The sequence below is a fragment of the Vulpes vulpes genome, chromosome 8 (genome assembly GCF_048418805.1).
Source record: "Vulpes vulpes isolate BD-2025 chromosome 8, VulVul3, whole genome shotgun sequence".
Taxonomy (NCBI): Eukaryota; Metazoa; Chordata; class Mammalia; order Carnivora; family Canidae; genus Vulpes; species Vulpes vulpes.
Window position 1 is genome coordinate 72,378,887 of NC_132787.1, and position 20,761 is coordinate 72,399,647.

The window sequence follows — 20,761 nt, forward strand, 5'->3', positions numbered from 1 at the left end:
AAAATTCAGAAAAACACAAAGCACCCATTACACCACTCAGCGATCGGTGTGTGGAATCTTCCTTTCCTTTTGTGGGGACAAAATGCTGTGTAACTCCCATCACCAGTTGCCTGACCTCGGCTGACTATTGAACGCCGCGGGTTTCCTCATTTGTAAACGAGAACACAGCGCAAGTACGTCAAAGAGAGGTTGTGAGGACGCGAGTATTCAGGCGGGTCACCCAGCGGCACGCCTGCTGCGCAGCCCCTCCAGCCCGCCCAGCGCCCGGGTCCACCCGTGGGTATGGCTTAACTGTCCCCGCGGGAGGACCCAGCGCTGTTCAAAATTTGCATATAGTTTTGGAGTCCTCTTTAAAAATGGAGAGGGGCACCTGGGTGGCTCGGGTTGAGCTTCCGCCTTCGGCTCGGGGCGTGGTCCCGGGGTGCGGGAATCGAGTCCCACAGGGAGCTTCCGGCAGGGAGCCTGCTTCTCCCTCTCCTAGGGCTCTGCCTGTCTTCTCTGTCTCTCATGAATAACTTAGAAAAGGACAAAATTGGGAATTTGTGATTAGCATAGCGACACACTGGTACATCCACACATAGAACACCACTGAGCAATCAAAAGGAACAAGCTGTTGGTACAGGAAAAGGCGTGGAGGAATCTCAAAATAAATTCTCCTAGCTAATAGGGCCCGGCCAAAGAGAGGACACGCCCTGGGCTTCCATTTACATAAAGCTACTCCCCGTAGTGACAAAGCAGATGTTTGGGGAAGGACAATTTTGGAGCTGGTGGGTAGGTTTCTTATCTTAATCGTGGTGATGGTCTCAGAGTGTGTATACACCCATCCATCAGTATTTAGCAAACTGCACACTTTAAACATGCATTTGATTGCATGCCCATTCCATCTCCGTAAAGCTGGACAAACTCGATCAGGGCCGTGGAGGGGATCGTGAAGGCCACAGGCCCTGAAGTTTGAGCTTTCTTAGCTTGATCAAGGCCGTCTCTCTCTGCCTGCGGTTTGCATTTTCCTGGGACGCCGAGAACAATCCTCCAAGTGCGGAGTTGGAGTAGCTAGGTTGCTGCAGGAAGGGGATGATTTGGGGAGGTCGCCTAGTTCTCTGGTGAGCAGCGACTGTGGAGACCACCTCCCGGGCACAAAGAAGCTCGAAGAAATCCGGAGCCCAATGACACCTTTTTTTTTTTTTTTTTTTTAATCCAGAAAATTATGGGTAAGGCGGCAGTAGGCCCGCAGGCTTTTCTCAGGGGCGCACGCAGAAGCTCAGAGGCCACAGGAGGCGCAGTACTTCCCAGAGAATTTCTCGCGGCAGGATGTGTCCTGCACCGCGACTCGTAGAGAGCCCTGGGCACGATACCAGCGCGGCTTCTGATTGGCTCCCTGCCGCGCGCTACGGCGTGCCTGGAGCCTGCGCAGAGAGACCGGGCCGGCAGAGGAGATGTCTGGGCGATCCAAGCGTGAATCTCGTGGTTCTACCCGCGGGAAGCGCGAGTCCGAGTCGCGGGGCAGCTCGGGCCGCGTCAAGCGGGAGCGGGAGCGGGAAGCCGAGGCGCCGAGCTCCCGGGGCAGTCCAGTGCGTGTGAAGCGGGAGGTCGAGCCGGTGAGCGCGCGCGAGGCTCCGACGCCAGTCGTCCCGGCTGTGCGGGTGAAGCGGGAGCGCGAGGTGGACGAGGACTCTGAGCCTGAGCGGGAGGTGCGAGGTGCGCGGGGCTCGGCTGGGCGCGGGCTCCACTCTCGCTTTCTCCTTTTTCCATTTCCAACTTTCCCTGGGGGTGGGGGTGAGTGGGGAATTCACACTCCCTGGTGTCCGCGACCGGACTCGACTGCATTGTGGTGAGGACCGTACTAGTTGTCTAAGACTGTAATTTTGCCTTCCGGTCCTGGATATCTGTATATGATTATACTTTAATAGTAGCTCTTAAACTTCTTGCTTAGAATCCTCTGTTTGGGGCAGCCCCGGTGGCTCAGCGGTTTAGCGCCGTCTTTAGCCCAGGGCGTGATCCTGGAGACCCGGGATCCAGTCCCACGTCGGGCTCCCTGCGTGGAGCCTGCTTCTCCCTCTGCCTGTGTCCCCCCCCTCCCCGTAACAAGTAAATAAAATCTTGAAGAAAAAAAAAGAATCCTCTGTTTGAACTATATTTGCATTACTTATAGAGTCCGGAATAGCACCTTGCTCATAGAGTGCTTGATAAAAATATTCGTTGAATAATTAATTTCAGGATATTCTTTGTTTTTTTTTTTTTTAAGTGCCTTGTCAGCTTCATGTTTCCCTTTCTTTGGAAGAGACGTTGTTTCTTCGGTATCTTGTATAGTTGTGATAAGATTGTTTTTTTCTGGGACACACTAGAATCCCATTTGTTCTTCTGGTTCGTCTTTTTGTTTTTGTTTTGTCTTTCCCTTTTTATTTTTATGATGAAATAGATCACAGGCACTAAGATGGACCGAATATAATGCACAAGTATGGTTTAAAGGAGAGTGGAAACATACATCTTTAAATTTGCCATTTGTCAAGAACTGTGAAGGATTTGAGATTTTATTTGCAAGCTGCCTAGGTAGCCTGCCACAGTTTTCTGGATGCTAATGAAGACCGTGGAGTTCGTAGTGTCATTCTCCACAGTGCAGTTTTTTTTTTTTTTTTTTTAAGATTTTACTTATTTATTCATAAGAGACATAGAGAGAGGCAGAGACACAGGCAGAGGGAGAAGCAGGCTCCATGCAGGGAGCCCGACATGGGACTCCATCCTGGGTCTCCAGGATCAGGCCCTGGGCTGAAGGCAGACGCTCAGCCGCTGAGCCACCCGGGCTACCCTTGAAGGGAACTTATACTCACAGTGGAACTCTGGGCTTACAGAATTTTTTATAGTGGTTTGTGAACTTGCCTCCTATTTGCTCTGTGGGGAGATCCCTGTGTCTGTCTTCCAATGTTGTTTACTATACATCTCCTTAACAAGGTAGTCTGAAGGCAGATAGTGCCTCTGGTCACAATATGGACAGAAACATGAGAGACCCATGGACAATTGTCTCCTAATGCTATTCACCATTAGAAGTGGTACATAACCAATACCTTAGAAGCTCCCATATGCCCCTTCTCAATTGTATCTACCTTCTTTACTTGCTTAGGAATTGACTGTTCTGAATTTTTATTTTTTAATTTCTATTTTTAGTTGTATATCCCTAAATACTACTAGTTTTACTTTGTATTTGATATAAATGGAATCATACTATATGTGGTCTTCTGATTTGCCTTTTTTTACTAGCCATATTTTTGAGGTTCATCCAAATTGGTGTTTATGGCTACATAGTGTTTTTTTTTTAATTTTTTTATTTACTTATGTATTATAGTCACAGAGAGAGAGAGAGAGAGAGGCAGAGACAGAGGGAGAAGCAGGCTCCATGCACCAGGAGCCCGATGTGGGATTCGATCCCGGGTCTCCAGGATCGCGCCCTGGGCCAAAGGCAGGCGCTAAACCGCTGCGCCACCCAGGGATCCCGGCTACATAGTGTTATATTGATGATACACCAAAATATGTTTATCTGTTTTATTTGTGGTGGATATTTGATTTGTTTCCAGTTTGGGCCCTTTCAGATACTGCTGCCATAAATATTTTTGGTAAAGCACTTCCGGTGTACAAATGCAAAAGTTTCTCTAAGGTTTATAAGTAGAGATTGCTGGGTCAAAGGTTCTCAGCTTGATCTTGCTGTACTGTTTCCAGGAGGTTGTAACAGTTTACACTTCACCAGCAGTACATGAGCATTTCTATTGCTATTTGTATTTGCCCACACTGGGAATTTTCTGATTTTATTTTTTCCTTTCTGGTAGGTGTGAAGTGGTATATCATTGCACAAGGAAATTGGCATTTTCTTGATTGTTAACGAGGGTTATATTCCTCATTTTCTGTTGGGTTGTCGTTTTCTTATTGCTTCACCAGATTTCTTTATGTAATCTGCAAATGAGTCCTTTGCTGGTTATATGGGTTTCAAATATATTCTCCCAGTTTGGTGCTTGTTCTATTAGTGGGCTTTTTGGTGTATTCCTGGGTTACCTGTGTATGAGTTCATACTGTTTAGTTTTTCTCATTTTTTGGTTTGTACTCGTAGTTGACCCTGAGTACGAGTTTCCCATTTTCACAGCCTGTGATGATTTCCCTTTCAGCAAAGAATGGCCGTGTGGATTCTGAGGATCGGAGGAGCCGCCATTGCCCGTACTTGGATACCATTAACAGGTTGGTAGGACAGGGATGCTGAGAGCAGCACAAAACATTGGAATCTATGCAGAAAATTCTTTGAACTGTACATCAAAAACACATTCACAAATTTTATCCCTTTTAAAGCTTTCTGCCCAGAAAATTGTGCCTCCTGCGATGTTTATTAATTGTTACCTTTTATTTATTTATTTAAAAAGATTTTATTTATTTATTCATGAGAGACACACAGAGAGAGACAGAGACATAGAGAAGCAGGCTCCCTGTGGGCGACCCGATGTGGGACTCCATCCCAGGACCTTGGGATCATGCCCTGAGCCGAAGGCAGATGCTCAACTACGGAGCCACCCAGGTGTCCCCAATCCTTACCTTTTAATATAAAGTGTCAGAGGGCATTTTTTTTTTTTTTAGGAGGTGCATGTACATAAAAAGCTTTTAGTTTATTTTGAATCTGTTTGATGGAATATATATGGTGTCCTTAAAATGACAGTGGCAAATTTAAATATTTTTTTGAGTACTTACTACATGCTAAGTACTACTTTAGATGGCTGGAATTTAGTAGAGAAAACAGATAAAAATATGTCCTAAAGCAGAAGTGGTTACTTTATCCTTGTTTCATTTCTCTGATCCCAGATGGCATCTTAAGATGTTTTTAAATTCATGCCTTAAGATAGTACTGTTTAGTATATAGATTAGATAAGAACTTCTCTCCGTAATGAAATGACTCTTTATAAGGGCTATTTATTGTGGCAGGTGCAAGCCATTTATGGCTAGAGAGGACTTGAAACATGACTTGAGGAACCCAGTTTCAAATTTTAATTATTTTTAATTAATTAGTTAATTTATTTATTTATTTAAAAATTACTTATTTATTTATGATAGACAGAGGGAGAAACACAGGCAGAGGGAGAAGCAGGCTCCATGCCGGGAGCCCGACGCGGGACTTGATCCTGGAACTCCAGGATCGTGCCCTGGGCCAAAGGCAGGCACCAAACCGCTGAGCCACCCAGGGGTCCCCTCTTTACTTTTTTAAAGATTTTAAATTTATTTATTCATGAGAGAGACACAGAGAGAAGGGCAGAGACATAGGCAGAGGGAGAAGCAGGCTTCCTGCAAGGAGCCCAATACGGGACTCGATTCCGTATCGGGGATCACGCCCTAAGCCAAAGGCAGATGCTCAACCGGCTAAGCCACCCAGGTGTCCCTAATTATTTTAAATTTAAATGTAAATATTCACTTGTGGCTATTGCCTCCTTTAATGGACAGTGCCACTTTACTGGGACCATTACCAATTAATTAGAGTTAACATTTGAGGAGAAATTTCTTTGTCACCTGTGGATTCAGTGGAAGTAAAAGTTTTTTTGTCCCTTAACCTGCCGTGTACTCATATAACATTACTTTGCAGTTAATTAAGTACATCTATTTGTAGGTATTCTAGTATTCAGGCTTCCCATTTATTTTTATGGACAAAAATAGATTTTTCTTTTATAAAAGGATTTGTTCACTCGATGTCTTTTCACTGCCTCTCTCCTTCTTTTTTTTTCCCTAGAGAAGGGGGTGGGCAGAGGAAGAGGGAGAGAATCTTGAACAGGTTCCACACCCAGCACAGAGCCTATGTGGGGTTAGATCTCACAACCCTGAATTATGACCTGAGCTGAAATCAAGAGTTGGGACATTTAACTGACTGAGCCAACCAGGTGCCCCCATCCGTAGTCTTTTATTTATGTATGTATGTATGTATTTATTTATTTATTTAGTGTTTATTTATTTTTTAAAAAGATTTTATTTATTCATGAGAGACACAGAGAGAAAGAGAGGCAGAGACACAGGCAGAGGGAGAAGCAGGCTCCATGCAGGGAGCTCAACATGGGACTCGATCCCGGGTCTCCAGGATCACACCTCAGGCTGCAGGTGGCGCTAAGCCACTGCGTAAGTGGGACTGTCCCATCCCTAGTCTTTTAATTTGGAATGTTGTTGGGGCCTTGTTGCTTTAGTCCTACTTTTTTTAGCTTTTCCTCCAGAGAAAGTAACTGCAATAGAAGGTTTTCTACTGGTTGTAAATTTGAAAAAGAAAGAGGATCATTGGCATTGTATGTTTGGTAGAGATACCTTGACATTGCTTTGGGAATTGGTATGTAGGGGTGCTATATTAAATGTCTAGGGGAGGAATAATGTTCCTCACAGTTTACATATGGTCGTTGAACTATCTCTGAAGGATGCTATGTGATGTTGTGGAATGTGGAGCCAATGCTGCTTCACTTGGGGGCTTTCCTAGACATCTCTCCCTATTAATTGTTTTTTTTTTTTTTTCTTCTTTTGTTTGGCTCTTTTAGGAGTGTGCTGGACTTTGACTTTGAGAAACTATGTTCCATCTCCCTCTCACATATCAATGCATATGCCTGTCTGGTGTGTGGCAAGTACTTTCAGGGTAAGTAAATGCTGTATATTATAAACTTGCTAAGTTTTCAGTGCTAGCTACAGGTCTGCTCCAGAGAGGTTTTTTACTTTCTTTTAAAGAAGGTAAGCTGCTGCCAGGAGTCACATCTGAGAATATCTATCTTTATTCCCAGGCAATTGGGATACTCCTAGGAAATCAATAGGAGGTTCTTCGGTCAGAACCTGTATATGTATGAAAGAGAAGAAGAACTAGTTGAGGCTTTGTAGGAGGTCTTAAAGGCTGTGGGTTTTTGAATCTCTCATGTTTTCTGTACTCATGTCTTATTTTTTATTTTTTATCTTTTTTTGAAAATCCTTTTGCTCTGAGGGCTTTTTCATCCTTTTCTTTTCTGGAACTAGTCAATTCATTCAGACCAAGCACATGCTATGTACAGTATGCTGGAGGATTCAAAAGAAACATAAACTACATTCCTTGCTCTTATAAAGAGCTCATAGTCAAGGTTAACACATAAAACAATAAGCAAACTATAAGATCATAAGGATTACTGCTGGACTGTGGCAGTGAGTATGGATAAGGACTATGGGAGTTAAAATACGTAGAGATCAATATTAGCTGGAGCATTTGTGTTTAATTCATGGAGGAGGTCAATGTGGGACTTGAACTGGTAGGACATAGAGGATTGAATGGGTTAAGGTAGAGAGACTCTAGAAAAGAGTGGCATTCTGAACAAAGTTACATAGGTACAGGATTGTCCTGAATGTGGGTGTTTGGAAATGCAGGACTGAATGATGATGGATATTTGTATTTGTACATGTATATATGCATATCTATGTATGTCTGTGCATATATTATATATAATCTATGCGTAGGTAGTCTTACTTTTAGATAAAGTGGAACTAGCTCATACACAACTGCATGCACACACACATTTCACATTTATGTGTATGAAATTAGTTTCTCTAACCAATGTTTTATGCCATCCAGGGAATAAAGTACTAATGTGCTATTCTTTTTTCCTCTTTTTTGTGATGGGACAAGTTCATGTAAGAGATTCACTGCCCAAATGGTATAGTACTTAGTTTTTGCTGGTATTAGTGTGTTCCAGTACAAAGTTATGAAAGGAAAATCAAATCTGATTTGTGTCTCTCTGGCATCTGTCCTACTCTTACAGCCTTTCATCCTTCTTTACAGGCCGAGGTTTGAAGTCTCATGCCTATATTCACAGTGTCCAGTTTAGCCATCATGTCTTCCTCAACCTCCACACTCTCAAGTTTTACTGCCTTCCAGACAACTATGAGATCATCGATTCTTCCCTGGAGGATATCACAGTATGTGTCCATGAGGGTTGATTTGGAACTAGTTCTCTTGGGAGCCATCCTAGGGCTCCTGGGGATCTGCCCCACCTGAGGTTAGGGAAGAATCTCAATCCCTTGGGCTTGGAGAGGCTTCTTTTTCTTTGGGAGGAACCAGGGAGACTAGTAAGAAGGTCAGGATTCATAATTGTGGTCTGATCTGTAGCCTAGCTGTTATTTCTGCATTTAATGTTGAGAGTTAGGACTAAAGAAATATGGCTACTTTCTAACTTTAGGACTAAAGAAATATGGCTACTTTCTAACTTTAGGACTAAAGAAATATGGCTACTTTGTGAACTATATTAAGCTTTCACACTTTGGAATAGGGATATGAATTGGGCCTGGTGTAGGAGGACAGTGGATATCAAGCTGCATACCAGCTCCTGGCTACTTTTTTTTTTTTTTTTTTTTTTTTTTATTTTTTTATTTTATTTATTTATTTTTTATTTTTTTTATTTTTTTATTTTTTTTTTATTTTTTTTTTATCCTGGCTACTTTTGATATGATGCGGCCAGAATGGCCAGTGTATCCCATATGTGGGCTCTGGTGTGGATCTGTGCCAAGAGTCCCTGTATTTTTTTTTTTTTTTTTTTTTTTTTTCCTTTTTAAAGATTTTTAAGATTTACTTACTCATGAGAGACACAGAGACAGGGCCAGACACCTAGGCAGAGGGAGAAGCAAGTTCCCTGCAGGGAGCCTGATACAGGATTCAATCCCAGGACCCTGGGATCACAACCTGGGCCAAAGGCAGACCCTCAACCACTGAGCCATCCAGGTGCCCCAAGAGTCACTGTACTTAAGTGGAGAGCATGGAAAGTCTTCTTGGGTTTGATTAATGTTGGAACTGTTGATTATTATTTTCCTTTTAAGCAAGTGTTTACATACACATGTTGACTGCTCTGTTCATTTTTAAGGAAAGCTTGGTGTTCAGAGTTTTGAAACTATGCTGCTTTTATAAGTTTTATAGGCCTATTAATAATCGAGGTTAAAGTAGTTCTAATACTTGGAGAAAGAGAAACAAATAAATGCAAGGTTTTAAAATGAGTTAGTAGAAGACCTTTGTTCAGCCCTTTACATAACGACCCTTGTAACTCTGGGACTGGGGAAGGTTCTGTTCCTGCCCCTCTAATCACAGAGAATTCATGAGGTCTCAGGTTTGCATTCCTGCTTCTGTGCTGGGCCTATACTGGCTCTGTGTGAAGTCCTATGTGAGACTCCTCCTGCTGCTTGCAGAAATTTGAGTGTCCTCCAGCTTCTGACAGTCATTTATCATGGAGTTGGCCAGACCTGGGGCTTGAGGAAAGACCTAGGATTCAGTGATTTTGGGTTAAACACAGAGATCCCTTTCTACATTAATAATGTGGAGAGGGCCTGTTCCATATTACCTCAGCCTTTATACCTATTGTTGGGAGCCCTTTGGGTGTGTGGTGAGGCATTCACAACCAAAGTGTTTCTTGTTTCTGGCAGAAATTGCTATTTCAGATATATCTTGTGAACTCTGTAGCAGTCCTGCAACAGCTTGGAATTTTCTTTTGCTTTGCAGTATGTTTTGAAGCCCACTTTCACAAAGCAGCAGATTGCAAACTTGGACAAGCAAGCCAAACTCTCCCGGGCATATGATGGTACTACTTACCTGCCAGGTATTGTGGGCCTGAATAACATAAAGGCCAACGACTACGCCAACGCTGTCCTTCAGGTAGGATCAGGATGGGAACAGTGGGGGAGGGAGAGAGGTAACCTGGGAATACCATGAAGTTTAGCCAAGAAATGACTCCCTTCTGTTATGATCATTGGTTCTTGAAGACATCAAGTCTTGCTGAGGACTGTACGTGACTATTCTTTTTTTTTTTTTTTTTTTTTAAGATTTTATTTATTTATTAGAGAGAGAGAGGGAAAGAATGAGTGGGAGAAGGGAGGGGCAGAGGGAGAAGGAGACTTTCGGCTGAGCAGGGAGCCTAACACCAGACTGGATCCCAGGTCTCTGGGATTATGACCTTAGCTGAAGGCCCACGCTTAACCAGCTGAGCCACTGAGGCGCCCCTGTACTTGAGTGTTCTATATCAAACAGAACATTTCTGTGTCAGCTCAAAGGGCTGCTGCCAGATGGTGAGGCCTCTTCTAGCCTCTGGAGTCAGTGGCCTCTGGAGTTTTCAAGGAATGAAGGATAGAATGTGTGTATGGCTTGGGAGTACCAAATAAGAAACATATGTGCAAGATGGTGTGTGTGTGTGTGTGTGTGTGTGTGTGTGTGTGTGTGTGTGTGAAATAGTGCAGATGTTCCTGTGCTAGTTGTCTGATGTCTTGATCCTGCTCTTAAGCTTAAGGCTTGAACTGAGGAATGCAGAAAACCAGAGTTGTCTTATTTGCAATTAAGGTTTGTTTATGTAGAGGCGCCTGGGTGGCTCAGTAAGTTAAACATCTGCCTTTGGCTCAGGTCATGATCCCTGGGTCCTGGAATGGAGCCCTGCATCTGTCTCCCTGCTGAGCGAGGAGCCTGTTTCTCCCTTTCCCTCTGCCTGCCACTCCCGCTGCTTGTGCTCTCCTATTCTCTGTCAAATAAATAAATAAATTCTTCAAAAAAAGTTTTTTTTTTAAAAAACTGAGTAATATTATGCATTGTAGGATGGTTAGAAGATGTTGATAAACACAAGAAAATTAATAATTTTGCTTAATTGACCAAAATTACTTAAAAAAAAATATCTTTTTGGGGGTAGAAGATATAGAAAGTTTAAAGTGAAGTCTTCATTCTTCCCTTTCTCTAGTAGTCCATTATGGACTGGTTTAAAAGCAAATTTTGAAAGAGGCATCTGGGTGGTTCAGTTGTTTGAGCATCTGATTCTTGATTTTGATTTAGATCATGATCTCAGGGTTGTGAGAGTGAGTCCTGCCTTAGGCTCCCTCCTCAGCGCTGAGTGTGCTTGAGATTCTCTCTTCCTCTGTCCTTTCCCCTGCTCATGTGCTTTCACATACTCTTTCTTTCTTTCTTTCTCTAAAATAAAGAAAAATTTAAGAAAAAGGTATATTATGAAATCATTACTGGGATACTTCATTTTATTGCACTTTGCTTTTTATACCTCTCAGATGTTGTTCTTTTTACAAATTGAAGGTTTGGGGATCCCTGGGTGGCGCAGCGGTTTGGCGCCTGCCTTTGGCCCAGGGCGCGATCCTGGAGACCCGGGATCGAATCCCACGTCGGGCTCCCGGTGCATGGAGCCTGCTTCTCCCTCTGCCTGTGTCTCTGCCTCTCTCTCTCTCTCTGTGTGACTATCATAAGTAAATAAAAATTAAAAAAAATTAAAAAAACAAAAAAAACAAAAAAAACAAATTGAAGGTTTGTGGCAACCCTGTGTTGAGGAAATCTTTTTTTTTTAAAGATTTTATTTGTTCATGAGAGACCCAGAGAGAGAGGCAGAGACACAGGCAGAGGGAGAAGCAGGGTCCAAGCAGGGAGCCTGATGCAGGACTCGATCAAGGAACTCTGGGATCATGCCCTGGGCTGAAGGCAGACAGACGCTCAGCTGCTGAGCCACCCAAGCATCCGGAGGAAGTCTTTCAACACCAATTTTCCAGTAGCATTTGCTCGCTTCTTGACTCTCACATTTTGAGAATTCTTGCAGTACTTCAGGTTTTTTATTATATTTGCATCACTGCAATCTCATGATAAAACTTTAGTGAATGAGGAGTTGTTTCTTACGAATGAGTGAAGAAAGTGGTTTCTTGAGGTGGAATCTACTGGTGAAGATGCTGTGAGGATTGTGGAAATGACCACAAAGGATTTGGAGTATTACATAAACTTAGCTGATGAAGCAGTAGCAAGGTTGTAAAGGATTGACTCTAATTTTGTAAGTGGTGCCGTGGGTAGGATGCCATCCAACAGCATTACATGCCATAGAGAAATTGTTTATGAAAGGAAGATTCAGTTGTTACCTTATTTTAATAAACTGCCACAGTCACCCTAGCCTTCAGCAACCTGATCAGTCAGTAGCCATCAGCATGGAGGCAAGACCTTCCACCAGCAAAAAGAGAGTGACTCACTGAAAGCTCAGGTCATGGTTAGCAATTTTTTTCGTTAGAGAGTGTGAGCATGAGTCGGGTGAGAGGAGGGACTGAGGGTGGGGAAGAGACAGAATCCTAAACAGGCTCCATGCCCCTTGGGGAGCTTGACATGGGGCTCAGTCTCACAATCCTAAGGTCATGACCTGAGCCAAAATCAAGAGTAGGATGGTTAACCCACTGAGCCACCCAGGTGCCCGGATGGTTAGCATATTTTAGCAATAAAGTATTTTTAAATTAAGGTATATATGTTGTTTTAATTTTTTGTATGTTGTTTTTATAGATAGAAGCTATTGCATACTTAAAGATTACAGTGTAGTGTAAACATAACCTTTAGGATGCCTTGGGAAACCCCAAAAGTTCATTTGACTCTCTTTATTGTAGTATTATGTATTGTGATGGTTTGAAACTGAACCTGTGATACCTCTGAAATAGGCTTGTACGTATTCTTGTGCAGCATCTTTAATAATTATATGTTAATCCATTTTGTGGATGAATTAAAGCTTAATCATCACCTCTGTGTTAGTGTATTTAAGGCCTAGGAGGGGACAGTGGGGAGACTGGGCTATAGGATGTTTGTAGCAATTCCCATACCCATCAACAACACAAAAGAGGATTCATCTTGCATTGTCACACTTTACTCCCCATTTTGATACATTTAATGTACCTTTCCTCATTAGCTTCTAAAATTGATTATTTTCATTTTTTTTTTAATTTTTTTTTTTTTAATCTTTATTGATTTATGATAGTCACACAGAGAGAGAGAGAGAGGCAGAGATACAGGCAGAGGGAGAAGCAGGCTCCATGCACCGGGAGCCTGACATGGGATTCGATCCCGGGTCTCCAGGATCGCGCCCTGGGCCAAAGGCAGGCGCCAAACCGCTGCGCCACCCAGGGATCCCGATTATTTTCATTTTTTAATGTGATGTTGGGATGTATGTACTCATTTTTCTTTTTTTTTTTTTTTAAAGTTCTTTTTTTTTTTTTTTTTTTTTAATTTTTATTTATGATAGTCACAGAGAGAGAGAGGCAGAGACACAGGCAGAGGGAGAAGCAGGCTCCATGCACCGGGAGCCCGATGTGGGATTCGATCCCGGGTCTCCAGGATCGCGCCCTGGGCCAAAGGCAGGCGCCAAACCGCTGCGCCACCCAGGGATCCCTGTACTCATTTTTCTATTGGTGGTTTATTTCACTGAGCTTTAAGAGATATATATTAGCCTTTTTTGGTAGCATATATATATATATATATATTTTTTTTTTTTTTTAAAGATTTTGTTTATTCATGAGAGACAGCGAGAGAGAGAGAGAGAGAGAGAGAGAGAGAGAGGCAGAGACACAGACACAGGCAGAGGGAGAAGCAGGCTCCATGCAGAGAGCCCGATGTGGGACATGATCCCGGGACTCTGAGATCACGCCCTGAGCAGAAGGCAAACAAACGCTCAACTGGCGAGACACCCAGGCATCCTATTGTATATGTTATAAACATTTCCTTCCAGTTCTTAGGCCTTTAAACTTTGCTTATGGTATTTTTGCATAAAGAATTTGGGTAAAAAATTATGAAGTTTTTGTTAGTTTTGGTGTGTGTGACTGATGTCATGCTTTAGACCCTGGAAAGGTCAAATTCTTAGGTAGAGAGAGACTTTGCTTCTCTTATGGTCTTTCATGGCTTTGTGAAGACTTGCAAGATGAACAAAGGATTTGAAGCCTGGCATTAACCTTGGCTTTGTGATGGGTTTTAGTTCCCATGGGAAGTTTTTATTTATAAAATGAGATGAACAAACCCTTTGTGATATTATTGCTGCTAGAATGGGATTGAATGGATGAAATACTCCAGCTGGAGGCTGAATAGTTTCTGACACTTACTTTTTGTATTGTTGCTGAAGCCCCTGAGCAGGCTTCCTCCAGAGCTTGGAGAACTGAGAACTAGGATGAACTTTATCCAGATTGCTTTCCTTTAGATAGTAACTCATTTTTTGGTAATTATTCTCTAAGCATGAAGTTCTTGTTTAGCTGAGCTCAGTTTGCAGGGGCTTTCCTGATCATGTCTGTTGTTACGGTACTCCCTGTGTCTGGAGTTGTCCTGAGTTGTCTTCCGCTAAGACACCTGGGTTTATTGTGTCCAGCAGAAACCTGTCCTCCTTTCTAAATGAATTACCTTGCCAAAAAAGTTGTGCCCATAGTAAGCACAGTACTGGTAAGGATTCACAAACCAATTAGGAGGGGACTGTGGGGAGACTGTGTCTATTTAAGGTCTCTTCTGTGGTCTCCCTCCCAGTTTTGTAGCTCATACTAGTGAGCATGTATTTCTTCCTGAACCCACATGGCTAGTATTGATCGTTGTGCCTCATGAGGTAAAATGTATTTTTGTTTTCCTAAATCTTTTGACCATTTCAATCCTATTTTTTTTAAATGTTTATTCATTTATTTATGATAGTCACACACACACACACACAGAGGCAGAGACATAGGCAGAGGGAGAAGCAGGCTCCATGCACCAGGAGCCCGACGTGGGACTCAATCCCGGGTCTCCAGTATCGCGCCCTGGGCCAAAGGCAGGCGCCAAACCGCTGCGCCACCCAGGGATCCCGACCGTTTCAATCCTAACAGCATCAGTCTCTTTTATGTATATGTTCATTTTATGTCATGTTTCTATAGAATTCATTTTTATTTCATTTTGTTTATATTTATTACCACTCTCTCAGTAAATACCACATTTGGGAAAAACACCGGATTTTAAGATAATTTACATGTTATTTCATTTTATTTTATTTTTTTAAAAGATTTTATTTATTCATGAGATACAGAAAGGCAGAGACATAGGCAGAGGGAGAAGCAGGCTCCCTCTGGGGAGCCCAGTGTGGGACTCAATCCTGGGACTCCAGGATCATGTCCTGAGCTGAAGGCAGGTGCTCAACCACTGAGCCACCTGGGTATCCCCATATTATTTTTATGTACAATGAAGAGATGTGGGATCTTTGGCCTCCAGGTAGTAATCTGTACCCTAGCCAGATGGAGTATTTAGATTTCTAGCTCTCAATTCCTTATGAATCCAAAGATAATCACAGGCCTAATTAGAGTAAATAAAGGAAATTATTTTAAAAAGCTGGTCAGTGGGGGCATCTGGGTGGCTCAACCAGTAAGCATCTGAGAATAAAATCTTAAAAAAAAAAAAGTCAGTGAATAGGGACTTAAATACCTTTTTTTTTTTTTTTAAATTTCTTTGGGGCACTTGGCTGGCTTAGTTGGTGGAGCATGTGACCCTTGACTTGGGATTGTGAGTTCAAGCCCCATTTTGGGAATAGACATTGCTTAAAAAAAAATTAAAATTGTAACAAAACTTCTTCATTATGTCTATGTCAGTTAAGTGTCTACAGAACTGGACTTTATGTGAAATAGTACAGAGTTGTTTCTATAACATGAACTTTAAACCTGAGCATTTCCTTCTGCCTCTTGAGGGCCATCACAGGCCCAATTCTAGTAGAAGAGCTTGTTTCCGGGGTTGTGTGCAGGGCCCTGCATGGGGGTTCTGGATTAATTGGAATGTTCTACTTCTAGGCTTTATCTAATGTTCCTCCTCTACGGAACTACTTCTTGGAAGAAGATAATTATAAGAACATCAAGCGTCCTCCGGGGGATATCATGTTCTTGTTGGTCCAGCGTTTTGGAGAGCTGATGAGAAAGCTCTGGAACCCTCGAAATTTCAAGGCGCATGTCTCTCCCCATGAGATGCTTCAAGCTGTTGTCCTTTGCAGCAAGAAGACTTTTCAGATCACCAAGCAAGGTAAGGAACGAGTCCTTCATCTTTTCTAATGGAAGGGCAACAAAACCAGTTTGATGAGCAAACTTACTTGCACTTGAAGTGAACCTTGTTATAACTGGGTGTGCTTCTAGTTGATAGCATGATTGGGTTCCTCATTCCTTTCATCAGTCTGCCCTGCTCAGAATCCTGTGACTTCATCTGGATAGAAAGTCTGTCTTATTTGGTAAACTAAACTGTATGGCTGAGGGGAAGATGAGGAGGCTTTGAGAAAGGCACCAGCCCTGAAGCACTTGCCATGTTTGCTTCTCATTTTGTCATTCTGCAGACTAGATACTCCAATGACCTATTTTGACTCTTTTCATCCCTCCTAAGTACAACTAGTTATTGCCATGTGAGTAGAGAGGACACTCTGTAGCTCTTAGCACTTGGATCTCATACAGCATCCTCTCGTCTCGTGTCTATTTATTCACCATCCTTCCGTGCTGCTAGTAGGTTTTAGAGCAACAGGGATAAGCTGCACAGTTTTTTTCTTCCAGGAGCTCCTATTCTAGTGGGGAAGATAGTTGTGTAAAAAGCTGACTCAAGGGTGTAAGTGCTATGATAGATGAAGTGAAGTATGCTTTGGGAGGGGGCATGAAGCAAGGAGCCCCAGCTGGGCACCTGGGAAGTTGGCCAGGGTCAGAGTGGAGGAAGAGCTAGCTGAGTTCTAGGCACAGTGGAGATAGGTCAGGGCTGGGCATTCCAGGTAGCGAGGATGCTTCCAACAGCGTGGACATGCCCGGAACAGATGGAAGGCTGCCAGTAGCCAGGTGCCTAGAGTCCAAGGGACAGTGTGAGAGCTGAGGTGGGAGGGAGGGACTAGATCATCCGGTTTAGGTGCCACAAAGAGGAGCTTGGGTTATACCCTGACAGCAGTGGGGAGTTAGTGAAGGCCTTTAGGCCAAGATGTGACATCAGACTTAAGTTTTAAAAACATGATACAGGCTGAAGAGTGATTTAGAGGGGAAATTTAATACTGGCTTTTGGTGGGTGGTGAGATACAAGTTTGAAGTAGAGATGATAATCGAAGGTACTAGTTGGGTCAGAGAGCCCAAGGAGAGAGTGAAGACTGGAAGACTAAGAGCTTGACCTTGAGGAGTGCCAGCATTTACTGACCAAATAGAAGAGGCAGCCAGGGGAAGGAATGGTGAGGCCTAGAAGGAAAGGAAAACCAGGAATGTGACATCATGCCAGCCAGTGCATGGTTTGTGTTATACTAATTTCCAGCTTTGACGTGTCCCACCCTTCCTTCTTTTCCAGGGGATGGAGTTGACTTCCTGTCCTGGTTTCTGAATGCTCTGCACTCAGCTCTGGGGGGTACAAAGAAGAAAAAGAAGAGTAAGTCATTTTCTTTTGTAAGAGCTCTTTTCTGTTTACTTTTTTTTTTAAGATTTTATTCATTTATTCACGAGAAACACAGAGAGAGGCAGAGACATAGGCAGAGGGAGAAGCAGTCTTCATGCAGGGAACCTGATGCGGGACTTGATCCCAGGATCATGCCCTGACGCTCAATGCTGAGCCACCCAGGGATCCCTGTTTGCTTGTTTTTACGGCACTTTGCAATTTCCTATCCTTTTCTTAACTGTTTATTTTTTTGTGTCAGGGTAGTGTCTATGTACACGTGAACTAAGCTTTATTCCTGAACAGGCTCCTCTCCATTTAAAAAAAATTAGGATATGGTTATTATCTGATGGCATGCTTAGTTAATACATGGAAATGGATACAATTGCACTCTAGAAATCCTGATCCAGTTCTCTGCTGAGGGGCTGGCAGCATTTTGTCAACTGGTAGTCTGGTAGTGCAAGAGTTAATGTGAGGAGGGCTCACTGAGGTGTTTGCGTGGCTTCTAAATTGGTAAAGCAGAGTAAAAGCTAGTTCCTCCCCCTGAGCCTGTACTTGGAGAAATGAGGCTGTCTTCCAAAAAGATTCTCAGTCTTCAAGTCCTCTATCCTTAATATCCATGTTGGCATTACAACTAGACGGTTTCCATGAATGCCAAAATTAACCATTAGCTTAGAGACTGCTGAGCTAGATGAATAATTTTGGAGACCTAATGCATTTTTTTTCTTGTCCTTTTTTCGGTTCTGCTGGTGTTGATGTTTATATTGATGTGGAATTGTGGGCTGGCGTTCTTTCTACTAGGTTGCCGTGCCACCTCTGCTGGATGTCTTCAGCCTGTGCACATCCTCTGATGAATTCTGTAACTTGTGTCCTATCAGGATTCTAGAACCCTGTTGTTCTTTCTCTCTCATTGCTTTGGTTCTCTTCTCTGTCCTGTCCCTTAGTCTGCATTTCATTCATTCATTCATTCATTCATTCATTTATTTAGATTTTATTTATTTATTCAGGAGAGAGAGAGAGAGTCAGAGACACAGGCAGAGGGAGAAGCAGGCTCCACGCAGGGAACCCGATGGGGGACTCGATCCCAGGACTCCAGGACCATGCCCTGGGCCGAAGGCAGTTGCTAAACTGCTAAGCCACCCAGGGATCCCCTCTGCATTTCTTTTATGTCTAGCGCAAGGTGGACTCCTGTCTTCCTTTGCATACAGCGTATGGTTATGGGAAATTCTTTGGATCTATCTTATTTTGCTTATGAATTTTTTTGTGATAAGTCTCTAGGCCTTATAAATCATTCATTCATTTCAAACACACTTAATTTTTCTCTTATGGGCCAGACCCTGTGCTGGAGGGTCAAGGGGCATCTTGTGGAGAAGACAGACATAAAATAATTACTTGCACAAATAATGTAAGGTACTATGGTGGTATATGTTACATAGGTACTTCTGTGTTTAGTGAGAGCTTTAGGTCTTATGCTAGAAGATGCTGGTTTATTTCATAAATTTAGAAGTTAGGACTATATTTTGGAAATGCTTTCCAACCTGACAGAATTTGCATTTTGATTTCCATTTGTACAGCTATTGTGACTGATGTTTTCCAGGGGTCTATGAGGATCTTCACTAAAAAGCTTCCTCATCCTGATCTGGTGAGTTGAACCTCAACCTGACTCTTGGCCTGATTTATCTTGCCTGAGAGGATTTAGGGTTGACAAAGAGAGTCTTAGCTATCAAGGCCCGTTGCCCCAGGATGAGGTTCTATACAACCCTGCCCGAGAGACAGTTCCTTAGATTCCTGTCACACCGGTGTGTTCATTAAGTTTGGAAGTTAGCCACTGGGTGGTGCTGGCGTGGTTTTTCAGAAAGGTCAGATGAGCTTTCTAAACCATTTGGAAATATTTTAAAAAGTCCGATATTTAAGTTAAATGTCTTTGGAGATGGAAGTCCATCAGTTTTTGCATTACCCTAACCAGGTGGTGCTGCCCATGAAATGCGCAGTCTCTTGGGTACCCTTTTCATTCACTTACAAACAAAAGGAAGTAAACGTAACAAAAACATTTTCTTTTCGTGTGATGGTCTCTATTGCTCATTCTCCTTCCCTCCTTTATCTTCTCCTTCATTTCTAGCCAGCAGAAGAAAAAGAGCAGCTGCTGCATAATGATGAATACCAGGAGACAATGGTGGAGTCCACCTTCATGTACCTGACACTCGATCTCCCTACTGCTCCCCTCTACAAGGATGAGAAGGAGCAGCTCATTATCCCTCAGGTGCCGCTCTTCAACATCCTGGCCAAGTTCAACGGTATCACTGAGAAGGTAGCCCATTTGCACAGCTGCCTGCTGATGCCCCTTTCTCGGTTGATTTTTTCAGTTTCTTTTTATTTTTTAAACATTTTAAAAATTATTTTTATTTATTCATGAGAGAGAGAGAGAGAGAGAGAGAGGCAGAGACACAGGCAGAGGGAGAAGCAGGCTTCATGCTGGAGCCCGATGTGGGACACGATCCCGGGTCTCTAGGATCAGGCCCTGGGCTGAAGGCAGCGCTAAACCAATGAGCCACCCAGGCTGCCCCCAGTTTCTTTTTATACTTTGAGGTCACCATATGTGTGGAATGCATTTATCATAAAACGTATTATCTGTATTGAGGCTCCCAGACTCCATGCTGTTTCTAGCGGATTACCCCAACTCTTAACTTGATTTGCTGTGCCCTTTCTTGTACTTCTCATATGTTCCTTTAATCCATCTGCCTCTGGGTAGGTTGGAGAAAGAAGGGGATATTTAGGACAGTAGACGCTCAGAAAAGTAGGAAAAACTCCCATCTTTTAAAAAATGTAGTGTCAATATTAAAGTGGAAAAAAACAGAACCAAAATATAAATAAAGTGAAATAACTTATTCTGTCACATTACTTTTTTTTTTTTTTTTTAAGATTGACTTACTTGAGAGAGAGAGCATGCGCACATGTGCATGAGCAGGGGAGGGGAGGAGCAGAGGGAGAGAGAATCCTGAAGTAGACTTCCTGCTGGGTGCAGACCGGATGCAATGCAGGGATCGATCCCAGGGCCCTGAGATCATGACCTGAGCCAAAATCAAGAGTTGAATGTTTAACTGATGGACCAGCTAGGCACCTCTATGATACTACTTTTTATGAAGTTAAAAGTATCTTATCTATTGGATTAACTGTTTCTTGGTTTCATTCCCTTTTTCATGCTAGACAGATTTAATCCTTTTGGTTCTTTACTGGAAGAATTTTTTTTAAAGATTTTATTTATTTATTCATGAGAGACACAGAGAGAGGGGCAGAGACACAGGCAGAGGGAGAAGCAGGCTCCATGCAGGAAGCCCAATGTGGGACTTGATCCCAGAACTCCGGGATCACACCCTGAGCCGAAGGCAGTTGCTCAACCACTGAACCACCCAGGCGTCCCAGAATTTTTTTAACTTAATGTCTCATTCCATACTGTTTCTGCCTTTTCATTAGCTAAGGTTCTTTTGTTTTCAGATATTAAATACCCATAAAAAGTTCACTAAAAGAGAAACTGTATTGAAAGGCATCTATCTCTTTAGGATCTTAGGGAGACTTGAACTGAGCAGGACTTGGAAGGATGAAACGAGAGCGCAGGTGTTGTCA

The 20,761-nt window shown here is 42.9% G+C and overlaps 1 protein-coding gene across 2 annotated transcripts in view; it reads left to right on the plus strand.

The window, feature by feature from the left end:
* The first annotated feature begins 2 nt into the window (after window positions 1-2).
* USP39 (ubiquitin specific peptidase 39) overlaps window positions 3-20,761 on the plus strand; it is a 34,880-nt gene continuing 14,121 nt past the window's right edge. Inside the window, exons 1-9 of one of the 2 annotated variants that reach the window (XM_025994410.2) lie at window positions 3-1,695; window positions 4,149-4,218; window positions 6,531-6,625; window positions 7,787-7,923; window positions 9,491-9,643; window positions 15,556-15,781; window positions 17,060-17,137; window positions 18,715-18,782; window positions 19,260-19,448. In XM_025994410.2, coding sequence (XP_025850195.1) covers window positions 1,434-1,695; window positions 4,149-4,218; window positions 6,531-6,625; window positions 7,787-7,923; window positions 9,491-9,643; window positions 15,556-15,781; window positions 17,060-17,137; window positions 18,715-18,782; window positions 19,260-19,448 — 1,278 coding nt within the window. In that variant the 5' untranslated portion in view covers window positions 3-1,433. The remainder of the gene's footprint in view (window positions 1,696-4,148; window positions 4,219-6,530; window positions 6,626-7,786; window positions 7,924-9,490; window positions 9,644-15,555; window positions 15,782-17,059; window positions 17,138-18,714; window positions 18,783-19,259; window positions 19,449-20,761) is intronic. The other variant, XM_072767063.1, reaches the window with a different exon arrangement.